Below are 18254 nucleotides of genomic sequence, written 5' to 3'. Positions count from 1 at the left end.
CAGCCAGCCCCGCCCCCTGGTGGGCTGAGCTGGACACACACACACACACACACACACACACACACACAAATAAATAAAAATTAAAAAAACACCAAAAATAGAATATCTGCCCCCTGTTTTTTTCTGTGTGCCTGTTCCATGAAGTATTGTCTGTCCTTTGACTTTCAGTCTATGAATTTTTTTTTGAGTTGATCGTATTTCTTTTATGCAGCCATTCTTTTTTTTTTCCCAGAACCGGGGATTGAACTCAGGCCCTTGTGCTTGCCAGGCAAGCGCTTATTCCACTGAGCCATCTCCCCGGCCCTTATGCAGCCATTCTGCCAGTCTATTTTTTTTGATGGGTGTATTGAGACCAGTAACATTGTTTGTTATATGTGATATATTTTGACTTTTCCTTGCCATGTTATTTTCTTGTTGTTGGCTGTTTTATCCTCTCTGTTTGCCTTGCCTGGTGGACTCATTCTGCTGTGACTCACAGAGTGTAGTCTGCATTATCTCATTTTAGAATATCCTTCAGAACATTTTGGAGTGCTGGTTTGGTGTTCATGAATTTCCTTAGATGTTCTATGTCATGGAAGTGTTTTCTCCATCAATTTTGAAAGATAGTTCTTTGAGGTACATCAGTCTGGGCTGGAATTTGTTTTCGTTTAGGGCTTGAGATACTTCAATTCAAGTTCTTCTTTTGAGGGTTTTTGTTGAGATTGTGATTCTGATGGGCTTCCTTTGTAAGTGAGTTGTTTCTTTTCTATAATTGCTTTTAATATTCTGTTCTTGTGTTGAATTTCTTAGAATGTTGACTTATTATATGCCTTTCTTTGGATTTTTTTTTTGATCATGGCTAATTGGAGTTATCTATACCTCACTTGATTGTATGTCAAATTCTTTTTTCCTGCTGTGAAAAGTTTCTGGCTTGATGTCTGTGCACAGGTGTTTTTTTATGTCATTTGTTCTAGCTCCTGCTTTTTCATTGGCTTCAATGTAACTTATGTTAATCTTCTTTGTATCAACTAGCAGTTATTGATTTCCCATGTTCTCTTTGTTTTTTTAAAATACCTTTCTTTTCATGATCCCTAACATCAAGCTTGTCTTCTCTGTCTCAGATTTTTCTCCCTACATTGATTTATTCTGCTGCAGATACTTCTAATGAAATTTTTAGTTGCCTGGATATATTCCTGAAACTTTTTCATGGATTCCATGTCTTTCTTATGTTGGGCATTCTTGGTTTTCATCATTTTCCTAAGCTTCTTTTTTAAAAAATCTGCTGTAGAGTTATCAAATATGTTTTTGTACTGTGGTCATTATTTCTGTAATTATCTGAGAATTTATTTGTGAATTGATTTTTTCTAGAGCCTAGTTTATTTGCTTTGTTGTTACCACTTCATAGAGGCCAGGCCTGTGGCTTTCAGATTGTCCCATTTCATTGTCTCCTGAGTAATCCTTTGGTGAACCAAATGTCTGGGATTGCATCTTGTTTAAGTATAATCTCATTTGCTTTCTTTCTCTTCCCTTTCTTCTTTCTTTTTTTTTTCTCTTTTAAAGGCAGGTTCTCACTACGCAGTTCAGGCTGGCCTTGAGCTCACTTTGTAGCCCAGGGTGCTTTAAAACTCCCAACAATCCTCTTGCCTCAGCTTCCCAAGTCCTGGGATTATAAGTGTATGCCTCCACACCCAGCTCCCCTTCTATTTTTTTTTTCAAAATTTTATTGATAAACAGCAATGAGACAGTTTCAAATGAAATCGGAAGTACAGTTTCAACAAAAACACACTGCATATATTCTTCTTAGTGGTTAATTGCTGTACACCTTCTATTTTTTATTCTTGTTGTTTAATTCCTAGGTTGATGTCTATGAATTGCCTGTGGTGAGTAGCTTTATTGCTAGTATTTAGAACTCTTAGTGAATGACTATTTCTCAGAGATTTCTCTAGATGTAGCTGGTTTTTGGGTTTTGAGTCTTTTTCAAGCTCTTATCTTTTCTGCCATGTGTGGTGGAACATGCCTGTAATCTCAGCATTCGGGAAGCTCAGGCAAAAAGATTGTTTTGAGTTCAAAGCCAGCCTGGGTTATAAAATGAGGTCAAGGCCAGCCTGAACTACATAATGAGGTCCTGTCTCAATAAGATGAAAAGTATCTTACCTCTTCCATTTATTGGTGATGAAAAGTTTCTGCTTACTTAGCCCAGGCCCTAGTACTTTGTCATTGGCCCACAGCATTTTCTGTGACCCTTAGGCAATCTCCGTCTTGATCTATCAGGAAGAACAGAAGGTTAGAACAGTTACATCACTTTTGCTAAATTGGTTCCATCAGCAATAACAATAGCATTGAACGCAGCGTAGGAAATGACAAACTGAGGTAACCATTAATTTGCTACCTTTAATCATATGAACTATATTTCTGTTTACATAATAAAATCTACCAGAATATTTTCATATCAGAAAATTTATGCTGTACATAGGCCCTCAGTATGCCAGTTTCATCCTCATGGGAGATAATTTTAAAGGGGTTAGAGGAAAAATAGTGAAAGAGAAGAAGAGGAAGTTATTAGAAGGCTTGGAGAAAAGGGAGGATCACATGATCTTTAAGAAATGTGCACAAATCAGGAGGCAAAGAGAAAAGGAAGAAAAAGAAGGAAAAACAGACTATAACAGCAACCATAGAAAATTTAAAAACCATGTTCACACATAGAAAAATAATATCAAGCAGTGAAGAAAAAAAGAACGGACAGAAAGAAAAAAAGATGTCTACTTCAAAGTTTGTCTCTGCAGTTACTGGTAGGTAGCATGTGGACACAGAGTCCACATCTTTGTTGATTTATCCCAAGAAGCCAGCAGGAGCTTTATACAGTGGGATAGTGGATAATCTCAGTGAGCCTATACTATACCTTTATTTCCCCAGAAGTTTTGGTTGATTTATGGCCATAAGGCTGAAACTAGACCTTTTCAGCCTGTAAGAGCTTAAGCTCAGCTGAAAGCTGGTAAGATGGAACTACCAGTTCTGTGTTTTCAGCTCAGTTGGTGGCTCTCTAAAATGGTTCCTTTCCAGTTGCCATCTCCCTCCAGATAGTCAGATCCACTCCATTCACCATCCAGTGTAATCTGTTGCATCCACTTCTACTTTACATTGTCATATTTCTCCATGGAGGACTCTGGGGCTGCTAGCAGTCACTGTGTATCCACAGTGTTGAATGGCTCCTTTCTTATCACCAATCTCAATTCAGAGAGTAGACTCTGCCTGACACCTCATTCTTATTCATTAAAGTCTCTTTCCCTGTGGGCTTCATTTTTTACTTTAGATCTTTCCTAGGTCCAGGGGACCCATTTTTCTTCTTATCTTCCTTGTATTGCTGTATTCCAGTGTCCAGACAGCAAATCTTAGGCTGTTTCTCTGCTTCTTGCCACTCTGCCATCTTCCCAGAAGTTCAGCAAAAATTACATTTTTAGGCACAGGCCTATATTTAATTTCAAAATTAGAATTAGGCTTGAAAATCATAATCAGACAGGAAAAATAATGCTTTTGTAGTTGTTTTTTGTTTAAGACAGTATCTCATTATATAGCTCAGGATGTCTTTGAGAATAATATGTAGCCCAGGTTGAGTTTGAACTCCTGGCAGTCTTTCTGCCTGAGCACTCCCCCACCCCAAATCCTGAGATTATAGGTATGCTAACCCATGCCCAGCTAAAATAACTTTTAAAAATAGATACCAGAAAGTGAATTATCCTGACTCATTTCTATAAACCTAGCACTTAGTAGGCTGAGCCTGGAGGATTGCTAAGAGTCCACATCCTTTGAAGCCATGGGCAGAGTAATAACATTGAAAGGAGGAAAGAGAAAAGCATACTTAAATCTTATATATGTATGTATGTATGTATGTCTTTTGTGACAGAGTTTTACTGTGCAGTTCTAGGTGGCCTGGAACTAACTTTGTAGCCCAGTGTGGCTTCAAACTTGAAGCAGTCCTCCTACTTCAGCCTCTCAAGTGCTGGGATTATAGACATGTACCACCATGCATGGCCTAAATACGTATGTTTTAGTCTCTTTAAGGTATAGTCACATAACCTTCTTAAGTCTAAACCAAAGTGAAATGGTTTTACAAAATGGCACAGGGTATTGGGAGGGTAGCTGAGTGATAGAATTTTTGCACAAGGCTCTGTGTTCAGTATTAGACAGAGCAGGAGAGGGGATTCTACCAAATAGGCAGAGGATAGGAGTGGCAGAAGACAATTTGGATTTAGAAAATGGAATTAATTTTGCCTTTCAGTGAGTTAGTTTTGAACTATTTGCTGGCTAGATTTTCTTAAAGAAAATAAATTAGTAGAGGTAGTAGATTGAATAATGACATTCCAAAAAAGTTTATATCCTAAATCCTCAAACTTGTGAATAGAAACCTTATGAGTAATTTGCTGATGAGATTAAAGTGCTAGAGAAAGGAGATTATCCTGAATTATCTGGGTAGACCTAGTATAATTACAGTGGTCCTTAAAAGAGGGAGGCAGAATGGTTATATTTAAAGATCTAAGGATGGAAGGGTAGAAATAAATGTTGGACAGGGCCAACAAACCAAGGAATGCCATCAGTCTCTAAAAGCTAAAACATTCAAAGAGACAGATTGTTGCGTAGAAAACCTCCAGAAGGAATAGCCTTACTGACATTTTAATTTTAGTGTAGTGAGGCTCTGTGGAATTCTGATTTCCACAGCCAGAAGATAATACATTTGTATTAAACCACTGAGTTAAAATATTTTTGTTCAGACTGGCCTTACACTCACTATATAGCCCAGGTTGGCTTCAAACTTCTGGCAACCATCCTATCTCAGCCTCCTAAGTATTGGAATTACAGGTGAGTGTAATTCTACACCCCGCTCCCACTGAATTTATGATAATTTGTTATTGCAGCAATAGGTAATGAATATGGTACTGTACAACTGGAACTCATTTCTTCATTCACCACATAAGTAGTCCCTGTCTTGTTCTAGATTTGTGCTATGTGCTTAGGATATAACAGGGAGAAAAACCGTAGGTATTGGTCCAGTTTTCATAAAGCTTATAGAGAAGGAGTTTATAGTCAGTAATAGACTTTTAGATTGGAGTTAGTAAACAGATGAAAGGGCTGTTAAAATAGATTTATTTAAAGGATGTTACAGAATTTATAATAAGGAACAGGAACACTACTCCTTTACTACATAGTTTCCTTTTTAAACAATTTATCATGAGGTGGTTTTCTACTTACAGAACAATTGCAAATATAGTTTAGAAAGTTTTGGCACTCTGCTTTCTGGCTGGCATAGGGTGAGTGCCTTTTTTCCTCCAAGCATTCCTTCATGCTATTTTTGTCTTGGAACTAGCCAACAATGGACTGAACCCACTAAAACTGTGAGCCAAAAAGTAAAATTTTCAAACAAACATTAATTTGTTAATTTTTGAAAATTCAGGGAGCTGGGGAGATAGCTCAGTAGAATAAGTGCTTGCCTGGCAAGCACAGAGTCCTGAGTTCAATCCCTGGGTACCACAAAAAAATAAAGAAAGCAAATTCAACAATAGTGATATTTCTGGTTGACATGTTTAAGCATACAGTGGTACCTTGATTCATAAACTTAATTCATTTTATGATTGTAGAAAAGATGGCTATATTTATGTTCATGCAGGAAAGATGACCATAGTCATGTTATTCACCTGATGCAGAGTTTGAAAAGAAAAATACTTTTGAGTACAGAATTGTTCACAAAAGGATTCGTGAATTAAGGTATCACTGTATTTAGTAGCAATGGATATTATATACATCATATTTTTCATAATTATAGCAAGTGATTGAAGTACATTGTATTGATTGATTGATTGATTGATTGATTATGTTTTTGAGATAGGGTCTAGATGTGCAGTTCAGGCTGGCCTTGAGCTCACTTTGTAGCCCAGATTGGTCTCAAACTTGAAATGATCCTGTTGCCTCAGCCTCCCAAGTGCTGAGATTATAAGTGTGTGCCACTAAGCCTGGCTTTGAAGTGGATTGTGTTTAAAATAAGATCTTTAACATTAAACTACTGAAGCTCAAAGGGTATGTGTTAGGGTTGTCACTCCTAGGCATATTAGGGACATCATTCCTAGGCACATGGGTCTTGAACAAACAATTTCATAGTTGTTGTGATTCAGTATTTGGCCTTCACGTTTTGTCAGTGCACAAATGTCATCAAGACATATGAAGAGACTGACTTGTTTTTACTCAAACTCCTAAATGTAGGATACACATTACTAATGTAGAATGAGGAATATAGTTGTTAGATGAAATGATCTGTGTTAGGTGTATTTTAGATACATGGGAAGCCAAATTATAATCAGAAGTTTGTTTGGCAAGTACAGTCACAACGATGGCAATAGAAGACTGACTAAATGAACTCAGTGCCTAAGTCTCTACTGGTGAAGACTTCCTTCTTATTCAAATGTTTTGGAAGACAAGTGAACTCAGTTCTGTATGTGGTTTATTCCCCTTTCAAGATGTATCATTTTTGGCAGAGCAGTGCTGAGAATTGAACCTAGTGCCTCATATATGTTAGGTAGCTACTGTATCACTGGGCTATATATCACCAGCCCCTTAATGTATGTCATTTTTGGAGTTACTGTAAATTTTTTTATTTTTTATTTTTTTTGAGTTACTGTAAATTTAAGCCCAATGATAAATCACATTCCTAGTCCTTTAAAATGTTTTTTTTTTTTTGTATTTTAGGGAAGGGTATACAGGGTGTTCCGGGTCTCACTACTGCTAGATCAGACTAGTAGTGATCTGCTTGTTTACAGACTCCCAAGAGCTGGGATTACAGGCACGCACTGTCACTCCCAGTCTCAATCACTGTCTCAGCACACCCCAGGCGCGGGACCAGAATGGCAGGCCCGGGGATCGAACCCCTGGCCCCTGAGCCTGCTTACAGGTGCTTTGATTGGTTGAGCTAATTGGCCGGCCCTCAGAAGTTTTATTTTGATCAGGATCTTACTACATTGCCCAGGCTGGGTTCAAACTTGAAGTCCTGCTTCAACCTCCCAGAGTGCTAGGATTACAGGTGTGTGCCACCATGTCTAGTTCTTTGAGATCTGTCTGTCTGTCAATCATCTATATCTTGACCACTATTAGTGGACATGTCTCAAAGCTTTAATATGCTAATGTGGCTAGGCTACATCATACCCTGATTTTTTGACTGATTTTTGATGTCCACACTTACAAATTATTATTACTGCATGGTATGTTTATTTTATTCTGCTTTATTTCTAGGGTACACAATTTACCCATGGAAGGTGGTGTTTTGTGAGTGAGGTATCTATAGTCATTACTATGAATTGTGTATCTGGGATGCAGAGGGATGAATTAAAAGTGTTGCTACCTGAGATACTTTTCTTGTTCTTGGGACAAAATACCTGAGACTGAAAGTTAATGGAGGCATTTATTGTAGCTCACAGACAGTAGAGGTTTTAGGCCAAAGTCACTTGGCTTCAAGGTGGGGGGATCAGCATAACACAGGGGTACCACAGAGGAGAAACAGTTCATGGTGTGGCAGGCAGAAAGCAAGCAGGAAACAGCAGCAAGTTTTCCTTCCCTCTCTTTATAGTCTACCCAGGCTATATGCCTATTGATTGGTGCCACCCATACCTAGGGTGGGACTTCCATTATCCACACCCAGAACTATGCCAATATCAGTTGACTAATTTAGTACCAGACATCCTTAATCCCAGTATCTCATGCCCTAAGTCCATCCAGCTCTGTGTTTTAGCATGGAGCACTTAACTACCATGTGTGAGCCCTAGGAGTTCAATCCTCAGCATGGAAACAAAAAGGTACTCAGAATTTTAGCATATAGGACTTGCAATGTTATCAGTGCTGGTTAGGTATGTTGGGTAAGCCATATAGCTTGTGATAAAGCAGCATAAGTGGTAGTGATAAAATAATGAGCAACCTCACATTCATGAAGAATATTCATTGATGGGAAGAGGACCAAGAGTTGGAAGAGGGAAGGAAAGATGGGGGGAATGAAATAAGTGTTACGTACATGTACCAGCTCCTTACGATGAATGTAATCATTATGCTCTGCAAATCTATACTAACAAATAATATTCATTGATAGAGTAAGAATCATCTTAATGTTTTATAGTATTCACTCATATTGAAGAAGTTATTTTATAATACAGCTTTTGGGGCTGAGGAGATAGCTCAGTAGAATAAACACTTGCCTGGCAAGCGCAAGGGCCTAAATTCAATCCCTGGTTCCACAACCCCCCCAAAAAAACTAATATAATACAGCTTTTGCATCATTGTTAATGATTTCTTGCTTTTACATTTGTGGAAACAGATCCACAAAGCCTCTGAGCTGTTTCAGTAGGTCATTGTTAGTGTTTGCATTAAGAGACATGACTGATAAGGCAGTAAGTAGTTTACCTTTCGGAAGTAATATATCTTTATTATGCTAGAAAAGTTCAATTAATGAGAAAGAAGTAATAAAGGATTAATAAACATGAAACATATTAGAAAAAGTAAAATGGCAAATTTAAATCTAATTATACCAATAACACTAAATGCATAGTATTAAAATATTCACCTAATTAAAAGGCAGAGATTATCAGACAAAATAAAAATCAAGATCTAATTATATCATGCTTAGAAGGTACACGTTTTAGACTTAAAGACCAAACCTAAATTGTAAATAAAAGTATGAGAAAAAATATATAGCACAAACAGCGAATATAAGAAAGGAAAGAAAAAAGAAAGGCGCAGTGGGTATATTAACATCCGTGAACCAAACTTTTTTTTTAAAATGTATTTTAGTACAAGGTCTACAGGATCTCACAATGCAGATTGGATTTGTGATCCTTCCTGTTTTTCAGTCTCCCAAGTGCTGGGATTACAGACGTGCGCCACCATGCCCAGTCTCAGTTGCCAGCTCAGCTTGTCCCAGGGGCAGGGCCAGCTCAGCATGCTGGAGATCGAACCCCAGGCCCCTGCATCTGCCTAAGCAGGCACTTTAATTGGCTGAACTATCTGGCTAGCCCTGTTTTGTTTTTTTGAGACAGGTTCTCTCTATGTAATTTAGGCTGGCCTTAAACTCTCTACCTATCCCAAGATGATCTCAAACTCATGATCATCTTGCCTCAGACTCTTGAGTGCTGGGATTTACAAGTATATGCTACTGTGCCCAGCTAAATTAAATTTTAAAGCAGAAATATACTAGAGATAGAGATATTTTATAATGATAAAATGATCAATGCATTGGAAGCTATTGAAATTGTAAGTACACATGAAGTCCTTGACTTATAAACAAGTTCCATTCTGGGAGAACATTTGTAAATTGGATTTGTTCATAGTCCAATAAAGTGAGTCTTTTTTAGGGGGCAGGTATCTTTTGAGACAGGGTTTCACTATCCAGGTCAAAGCTGGCCTAAAACTCAGCAGCCCAGGCTGACCTCAAACTCACAGTGCTCTCCAGCTTCAGCCTCCTGAGTGCTGGGATTACAAGCACGTGCCACCATGCCCAGCCCAACAAACTGAGCATTATTGTCTGCTCTTATATAGTAACCCTGTGAAAGTACATGACTCAAATGTGTGTGACTTGGGGACTTACCATAGAAAGCTCCATTTTGGTGGCAATAGGGAAGACTGTGTAATTGAATAGCATTCTCCCAAAATTATGTTCATCTGGAATGTTGGGATGTTATTTTATGTGCTCTATAATTTATTGATAATTAGTGATTTTCATAGGAAAGAAATCATGCTATACTTAAGCTTGCATGTCTAATTTATTTTACGTAGCATAATGGTCTGAAGATGCATCTATTTTTTCACAAAAGACACAAATATATGGTTCTTTATGGCAGAGTAATACTCCATTGTCTATGCCTACCATATTTTCCTTATCTATTCCTGTTCATGGACATAAGACCTGCTTCTGAACTTCAGCTAATATGAGTTGTGTTGCTCTAAATATGGGTATGCATTTATCAGTGTAATATATCTTTAATCTTTGGGAAGATACTTAGACGTGGAATAGGTAAATGTAATAGATTTCTTGTTTTAGCTTTTTGAGGAATTTCCACAATAATTTCCATTGGTGGTTGTACTAGTTTATAGTCCCACTGACAGTGTAGAAGAGGTCCCCCTGACCCTCCAGCCTTGCTAGCATTTATTTATTATTATTTGGTTTCTTTCTTTTTTTTTTTTTTCAGAATCGGGGATTGAACTCAGGTCCTTGCGCTTGCCAGGGAAGCGCTTATTCTACTGAGCCATCTCCCTGGCCCCTTGGTTTCTTGATAATAGCTATTTCTTGATGATAACCAGAGATGTTGAACATTTTTGTCAAGTATTTATTGACCATTTGTACTTCTTCAGAAGAATGTATTCATTCCAGTTGTCCATTTTTGGATTGAATCTTGTTTTGGGAGTGTCCAACATTTTTTAGTTCTTTATACCTTCTAGATATAGTCTCTTGAGGAATAACTGGAAATTTTCTTTTCCCATTTTATAGGTTGTCTCTTCACTTTGTTGTTTACTTTGTAGTGTAGAAGCTTTTTAATTTGATGTGATCCCACTTGTTTATTTTTGATATTATTTCTTCTTTAGCTGGGGTTCTGTTTGGGAAGTCTTTGACTACAGCTATGCCTTTAGAATTTTACCTTTTTTTAATCTTCCAGTAGATTAAGTGTTTCTGTTTAACATTTAGATCTTCATTTTTTCATTAAATGCTTTTGTCCCCTTTCAAATAGCTGAATGTGCCAGCTGTTATTTCTGCATTGTTTATTCTGTTCCATTGATCCACGTTTGTTTTTGTGCCAGTACAATTTGTTATTTTTTTGTACTTTGATTGAGATTGCATTAAATCTGTAAAACAGTTTTTGAAGTGTTGACCATTTTGGACAATATTGGTTTTGCCTGTCCTTGAACAGGGCATATATGTACTTTTTCATTTTTCTTAAGGTTTTTATTTTTTTATTTTTTATGTATTTAGTACAGTATTTACAGGGTCTTACTATGTAGATCTAACTCTTAGTGATTCTCCTGTGTTTAGACCCCCAAGCGCTGGGATTACATGCGCGTGCACCTCCATGCTTAGTCTCAATCGCAGTCTCAGCATGCCCTGGGGGATCGAACCCTGTCCATTGCGCTCAGCCTAAACAGGTGCTTTAGTCCACTGAGCTATCTGGCCAGTCCTTTATCTTTACATTTTCTGACATCCCTTTTCATTTCCTTTTTCAGAGTTCTGTCGTTTTCATTGTAGCGGCCTTTCACTTTCTTGATTAAGTTAATTCCTAAGTATTTAATTTGTTATGTGTTCTAGATATTCATGCTCTGCCCAAGGTGTAGCTTGCAAAATGTTTTCCAATTCTGTAAGTTTTATTTTCACTCTTTGCTATGCAAAGAGAGAGAGAGAGAGAGAGAGAGAGAGAGAGAGAGAAAGAGAGAGATCAACCATGTGATCATATCATTAGGTACTGAGAAAGTATTTGATAAAAGTCAGAGACCATTTTTAACAAAAAAATAAAAGCAAGGTAGGGACATAAGGAAATTACTTTCTTAGGTATCACGGTATAATTCAGGCTAGTCTTGAACTCAGTCCCCCTGCCTCAGCCTCAACCTCAGCCTCCTGAGTACTGGGATTAAGGCATGCGTCACCACACCCTGCTGAAATTATTTTAACACTTGTGAAAACAAAAACACAACTCTATGCTATGAGAACTTTCATAAAAGTCCAGTGTAAGATAGTGATGACTGGTTACTACATTGTTTTCAATATTGTAGCTTTTTTTTGGCAAAATCTGTACGATAAAACATGAATACAAATGTGGGAGAGATAACTTCAGATTTCCTCCTTCCTCCAGATTGTATTTATGGAAAATAAAAATTTCTAATTTCTTCGCTGAAACAGGATAGCACTGACTTTTTCAGAACAATAATTGCCTCAGGACAACAGAGCAAGTGTCAACTCAGAACTACCCCTACCCCAGCCATGTGATCCCCAAAACAAAGGCTTTTATTACGAAGAAACACACTGAGAAAGTAGCTTTGAGTGTGTGTTCAAGTCCCAGAACAAAAAATTAAATAAAGTTATTAGGGAATGGAAAAAAAAACCTAGAAAAAACAAAATAATTTTGATAAAGGAGAACAAGGTAGGAAGGATTTGTGTTAACTGATTTTGACTTTATTCTAAAAGTATCAAAATGAAGATAAAAAGTGCAATAGCAATTGAACATAGAAAATACGACTTTTTCAACAAAAGCTCTTGAAATAATTGGCCATGTATAGTTTTACAAAAAGAATCTCAGCCTAAATCTCATACCTAATATAAAACTTAATTCAAAATGGACCATAGATTTAGAAGTAAAACCTTACATTTCTAGAAGAAAACAAGAAGATCATTGTGACCTTTGGCTGGGGATAGTGTTCTTAGAAGTATCAAAAAAAATGTATGGTCTGCTGCAAAGATACAATTTATAATATCTAGAAACTGGGAAGAAAGGCATTTCATTCAAGCAAGCATCTCTGAGTATCATGGTTCTCCAGAGAAGAACAGAGCAGCAGAGAATTTGATATTATGCTCCCTAAAAGTTTCTTGGAATATACCAAGTCTTGTCCCAAATAAATGAAAAGCTGTGAAAATCAAAAAAAAAATGTATGGTCTATAACAATAAAATCTTAAATTTGACTTCATCAGAATTAAAATAGTTTACTCTATGAAAGACACTGTTAGGAAAAGAAACTACACTTAGCCTCCAGTGACTCTTTTCTAAGTTTAATTGGAAATGTCTTAATGGCTGCATAAAATATAAATAGATGAGAAGATTGGAATCAGAAAGTGATATACCTTACATTATTAAACATACTGGAATCACCTTTTTCTAAATATTGTGGTAACTGTGATGTTGTAATAGACTGGTACAGAACCCAGTACAAATAAAAACTTAGTGTTGTATAATGTATACAATACTGTGTGGCAGATGCCTGTGTTATAGTAAAAATACATTTTAAAAGGAAGTTTTAGTGCTGGCCAAAACTCAGTGGATTAAAGTGCCTGCAAGCAGGTGTGCAGGGGCCTAGGGTTTGATCCCCTGGCCTGCCTGCCCCCGGGGCATGCTGACACCATCTGGTAGCCTCTGAACACCCTGTAGACCCTTCCCTAAAATACAGGAAAAAAGGAAGTTTTGTTCCTTACATTTAATTATATTTTATGTTTTATATGTTGTCTCGGTTACTTTTTACTCATTGCTGGGACAAAATACCTAATACCCACAATTAAGGAAGAAAAGGTTTATTTAGCTTACAGTTTGTGGAGGTTTCAGTCTATACTCAGCTGGCTCCCAGGCAGAGTGGCACATGGCAGACAGCAGCAGTTCATGGCAACAGAAAACAGGGGAAGAGCCTCTCTCCCTTCCTTATATTGTAAACAAGCTACACTGGGGCTAGGTGAGTAGATCTCCCACAATGTCCATGCCCTCTTGCACAGGATGAGGATGTTTACAAGCTAAGAATCCTGGCTGTCTGCTGAGTCACTTAAATTTCTAAACTTCTCAAGTTGACACAATGTATCAAACAATACAATGCACCCCTTGTCAACTTGGCAACCAGACATTTCCTTAAACCAGTTTTTAGGTACATAGACATGCTTATTAACATTTTACAGCTTGAACATTGTATTACATTAGAACCATGGCATTTTGCCCCTGAGCACCCTCTCCCCAAAGAGTGAACATACCTTTATGCAAAAGGCATTTTAGTCCATCTGTAACAGTTGCCAAAGTCCTAACAGTTTCAGCATTGCTGAAAAGTCCAAGTCCCAAGTCTCCTCCACATCTAAGGCAAACTCTTAGCTGTGAGCCCCTGTACAAATAAAAAGTTAAAGACTCCCAACATTCAAAGGCACAAGATAAACGTTACCATTCCAAAAGGTATACACAGCACGATACAAACAATTGGAATCAACACAAGTCCAAAATCCAGAAGGGCAAACATTAAGTCATCTAGTTCCATGTGGAACATCCGAAGCAATCTGTAAGGAGTTGTGAGCTCCAAAAGCCTTACATGGCTCCACCCCTACAGCACTTCCGCTGGTAGCTCACATGGCTTTTCTCTGGGGCTGGCTTTGCTCTCTCCTTGCAGCTGTCCTTAGACAATCCATGTTCTAGCTTTTTTAAACTTCTGAGGTTTCCATTGAATAGGCTTCTTACAGCTTTACATACTGCCCTCTCATGGGCCACATTGCCTGGTCTCCCAGGCCTTCTGAAATCTTGGTGGAAACCTTTTTAACTTCAGAATTCCTGCATTCTGCATGTGCCTAAAGCCAGTGCCACATGGATGATGCCAAGGGCTGCTGCCAGCTGGAGTAGTAGCCAGGCTTCTTTCTCTCTTGGCTGTAGGGGTCGAGTGCCTGGATTGCTGAGCACTCTGACCTTGATTCCAAGGAACAAATTCTCTGTGCTGGCACCGTTTTGGAACCTGGTGTGGTCATCGTCTCCATTCTGGAACATGGAGCTCTTCAGCTTTCTCCTCAGAGCAAAGTCCCTCACCCTTGTGATTCTGAGGCTGCAAAGGGCAAGAACCTGCCACCTCCTGTATGTCCTCAGGACATTTTTTTTTCCTACTCTCCTGTTCCTTCTCAGCAGTGGAGAGCTCAGCTGTATCTTTGCATTCCACAGCTTTATTGGAGCTTCCTTTCTGGCCAAACTCCCAACATTTTAAATCATCTTGCTGGACTTTTTGCTCTTGATTCTCAACATAAATCTGGCTAAACGCCCCCAACAACAGCTATGCCACTGCCTCAATATTTGATTGCCTTGTGATCTCATTTGCAAGATTAACTAGTCCGTTGTGCTTAATTTCAGTCTTAGGAAAAGCTCTGGACAGGAGCAAAATGCTGGCAAACCTGCCAAGCCATGATGCAAATCATCTGGAGTCCAGCAACCAATACAGTCCTTCCTAGCAGAAACCTCCCCGGCCTGGTCTTTACAGGCAGGCTTTTTATCAGTCTTCTGGTCTTCTGAGCTCTGACCAGAATCTCCCATACTGAGCAACTGAAGCTCTTCCAGTGCTTCACTTGTAGGCAACATCTCCAAACCTTTTCTATAAGCCAATTCCCATAAGCTTGTGATGTACATGGTCAGGTTTAGCCACAACAACTCACACAATGTCCATGCCCTCCTTTTGTATAGGATGAGGATGTTTACAAACTAAGAATCCTGGCTCTCTGCTGAGTCACTTAATTAAACTTCTAAACTTTTCAAGTTGACACAATGTAGCAACCACTACATATGTGGACAAAGACAATTTGTTATTCAGTGTAGCCTAGGCAAGCCAGGTATCCCACAGGCTGCTAAGCACCTGAGTCTTAGAAAAAAAATACATTAGATACAACATTTAGTTCCAGATGTATGAAAAAGTGAAAACAATGAAATTTGTGAGAGCAAATCTTAGATGCTTCCCTACTCTGAGTAACTATGATTGTCATCTGAGGAAAAGACTTTTTAATGCTAGTCCTCTAGTTTTCAGGAGACAACTACAGTTACACATTGTTTATTCATCTAGGAACATAGCCATTCTTTTTTTTTTTTTTGTATTGGGATTTGAACTCATGACCTTGTACTTGCCAGGCAGGTGCTTTATGCTGCTGAGCTGTCACCCCAGCTGTTTATTCATCTAGTCTTTTAAAAATACATTTAAATATATACAGAATTAATAGTTTTTTCAGGAGTTTTTTATATACAAAGTACCAACTTTATTACTTTTGTTACTCAATGGTATGTTTGAGAGATCTCTTAACATTAGTACACAGACTATAATTTTTATGATATCTCTTTCTCATTGAAACTAGAGCCTTTGTCCTGAGCTGCTTCCCCACCTCTCCTCCCCTTTTTTTTAAGACCATCTTGTTAAGTTTGTTAGCTGAGCTTTGTGTCCTCCTGCCTCAACCATCTAGAGTGCTGCATGAGTTCTTTATTAATTAATGCTGAGAAAACTCATTTGTGCCAATTATATTAATTTAGTCATTATTACTTACGTTTAACTCTTAAGTAAATGTTATTGATAATTTCTTTTTTTTTTTTGCTCCTTGAATGCCTTCAGGGCACTTTTGCATGGCTGGAGTGTTGTGGGGATCGAACTACAGCAAACTGAGGCTGCCAGCATTGTGGAAGCAGCCACTTAAAGAACTGAGCTAGGGCTGGGCCCCCTATTGATAATTTCTTATGTTCTGTGTAACACCTTTTTTCTTGAGATGTGATTTTATTGTGTTGCCTGGGGTGGTTTCAATCTCAGGAGCTGAAATGATCCTCCTGCCTCAGCCTCCTAAATAGCAGGTACTGTATGTAAGTGCCACCACACCCAGCCAAACATCTTATTTTTCTTTTTTGATATCAACATCTTAGGACCTTGCACTTGGCAGGTAGACACTTGTGCAACTGCCTATATTCCTAGCCCTACACTTTATTATTCTATTAAAATTATATTTTTTCTGAAAGAGCACAGGTTTATTTTGTAGAGGTTTCAGTTGTAGTTGGCTAATTCCAAGGCAAGTCATTATGGTAGAGGGGCACTGCAGAGAAAGGAGAAATAGGTCATGTCATGGAGACAGGAAGCAAGAATGACTGTATTTTCTAATGCTACATTGTTATTGAACTTTTTTGAGTAATTTTCCAGCAGTGTATGGGATTATTATACTTTTCTCTGTCCCTATTGTCTGGAAATGCAGGTGTTTTTCCCCTTTGACTTTTATTGATAGCTTGTCTGAGTTTAGAATTTTAAGGTAGATTTTTTTTTTGGGTACTAGGAATCGAACTCTTGACCCTGTGCTTGCCCAGCTGGCACTGTGCCACTGAGCTAGATCTCCGGCCCCTGAATTTAAAATTTTAGGTCGTAGTTCTTTGTCAGAATTCTGCAGACATTTCTCTTTTGACTTCTAGCATTCAGTGTCATATGTTGGAGGTCTGGTGCATATTTGAAGATCTTTCATTGGTTAGTAGCCTAATATTTATGTCTGGAATGCTAGAGCCCTTTATTTTGGCAATTCAGAAAGTAAAACAGAATAAATGTCCTGCTATTTTGTATTTTGATTATTTTTGCCCTGACTTTATAGATCTTTTACATATGAAAACCTGGAGGTTTCTTAGAAAGGCATACATGTTACCTGTTATTTTACTTTTTCTCAGTTTATTTTGAGATTTCTTTGAGGTATTGATTTTTTCTTTTATGATATGAGGATTAAACCAAGGGTCTAACAATGCTAATCTAAGAGCTACCCCCCCACTTCTAAAGTACTGATGTATTGTGTAGGAAGGTTTATAACATACTTAATGAGATGTTAAAACTGCTGCATTGCCTGTTAGGGGGAATCAAAGTATCAAGTAAAGGATAACAATCATTGCATAGATCCCCCCCAAAGAAATGACAAATGAAAATACATACATATATACAATAAAGCATTCAGTTGACTGGTGCTAAAAATGTGTATACAATTTGTACAACTTTAAATTGGAATTTATTCTTTCCATTTTTAGGACCGGAAGTTAACCAAAGCTGAGCAGCAAAGGTTCAAGGAAGAAGCAGAGATGCTGAAAGGTCTCCAGCATCCCAATATAGTTCGATTTTATGATTCTTGGGAGTCTATTTTAAAAGGAAAAAAATGTATTGTATTAGTGACTGAACTAATGACATCAGGAACCTTAAAAACGTAAGTTTGTCATGATAGTGCCAATGAAGTTTTATTTGTAAATAACTTTTAGGAGTCATAAAAGTTATTTATAAAGTAATACTTGATTGAAGAATTTATTTCAGGGTAGATTAAGAATTTAGAGTGTTATATGATTGTAGTGGTGTACTCTGTAATCCCAGCACTCTGAGAAACTGAGGTGTTAAGATCACAAGTTTTATGGCCAGGGAGACAGCTCAGTAGAATAAGAAGAGCCTTCCTGGCAAGTGCAGGGTCCTAAATTCAATCCCCGGTACCACAAAAAAATTATAAGTTTTAAGCCTAGCTTGAAAAACATGGTAATGTAGCAAGACCTTTTCTCATAAATATAAAAAATAGGTGGGAGTAGGGGTGAAGCTTGGTGAAAAAGACAACTAAAACAGTGATGACTTTCTAGACCTTTCAGTGATAGAAACAGACCAATGTCAAACATGTGCCCTAGGTTTGCTGCCATTGCCCTCCCACCACAAAAAAGAATGTTAGTCGAATATGTTAAGAGTACTGAAAATTGGCAGTGTGACACAATTGAATTTTAGAATTGGGAATCATTATAGTTACA

The 18254-nt window shown here is 37.8% G+C and overlaps 1 protein-coding gene across 1 annotated transcript in view; it reads left to right on the top strand.

Moving 5' to 3' along the window:
• The window catches only part of Wnk3 (WNK lysine deficient protein kinase 3), a 266752-nt gene that overhangs the window by 69194 nt on the left and 179304 nt on the right, over nucleotides 1-18254 (top strand). The window contains exon 3 of the mRNA XM_023707818.1: nucleotides 17505-17677. Within this exon, the coding sequence (XP_023563586.1) occupies nucleotides 17505-17677 (173 nt within the window). The remainder of the gene's footprint in view (nucleotides 1-17504; nucleotides 17678-18254) is intronic.

The sequence above is a fragment of the Octodon degus genome, unplaced genomic scaffold (genome assembly GCF_000260255.1).
Source record: "Octodon degus isolate 3935 unplaced genomic scaffold, OctDeg1.0 scaffold00314, whole genome shotgun sequence".
In the NCBI taxonomy this organism is placed as follows: Eukaryota; Metazoa; Chordata; class Mammalia; order Rodentia; family Octodontidae; genus Octodon; species Octodon degus.
This window is presented reverse-complemented; position numbering and strand designations above follow the sequence as displayed.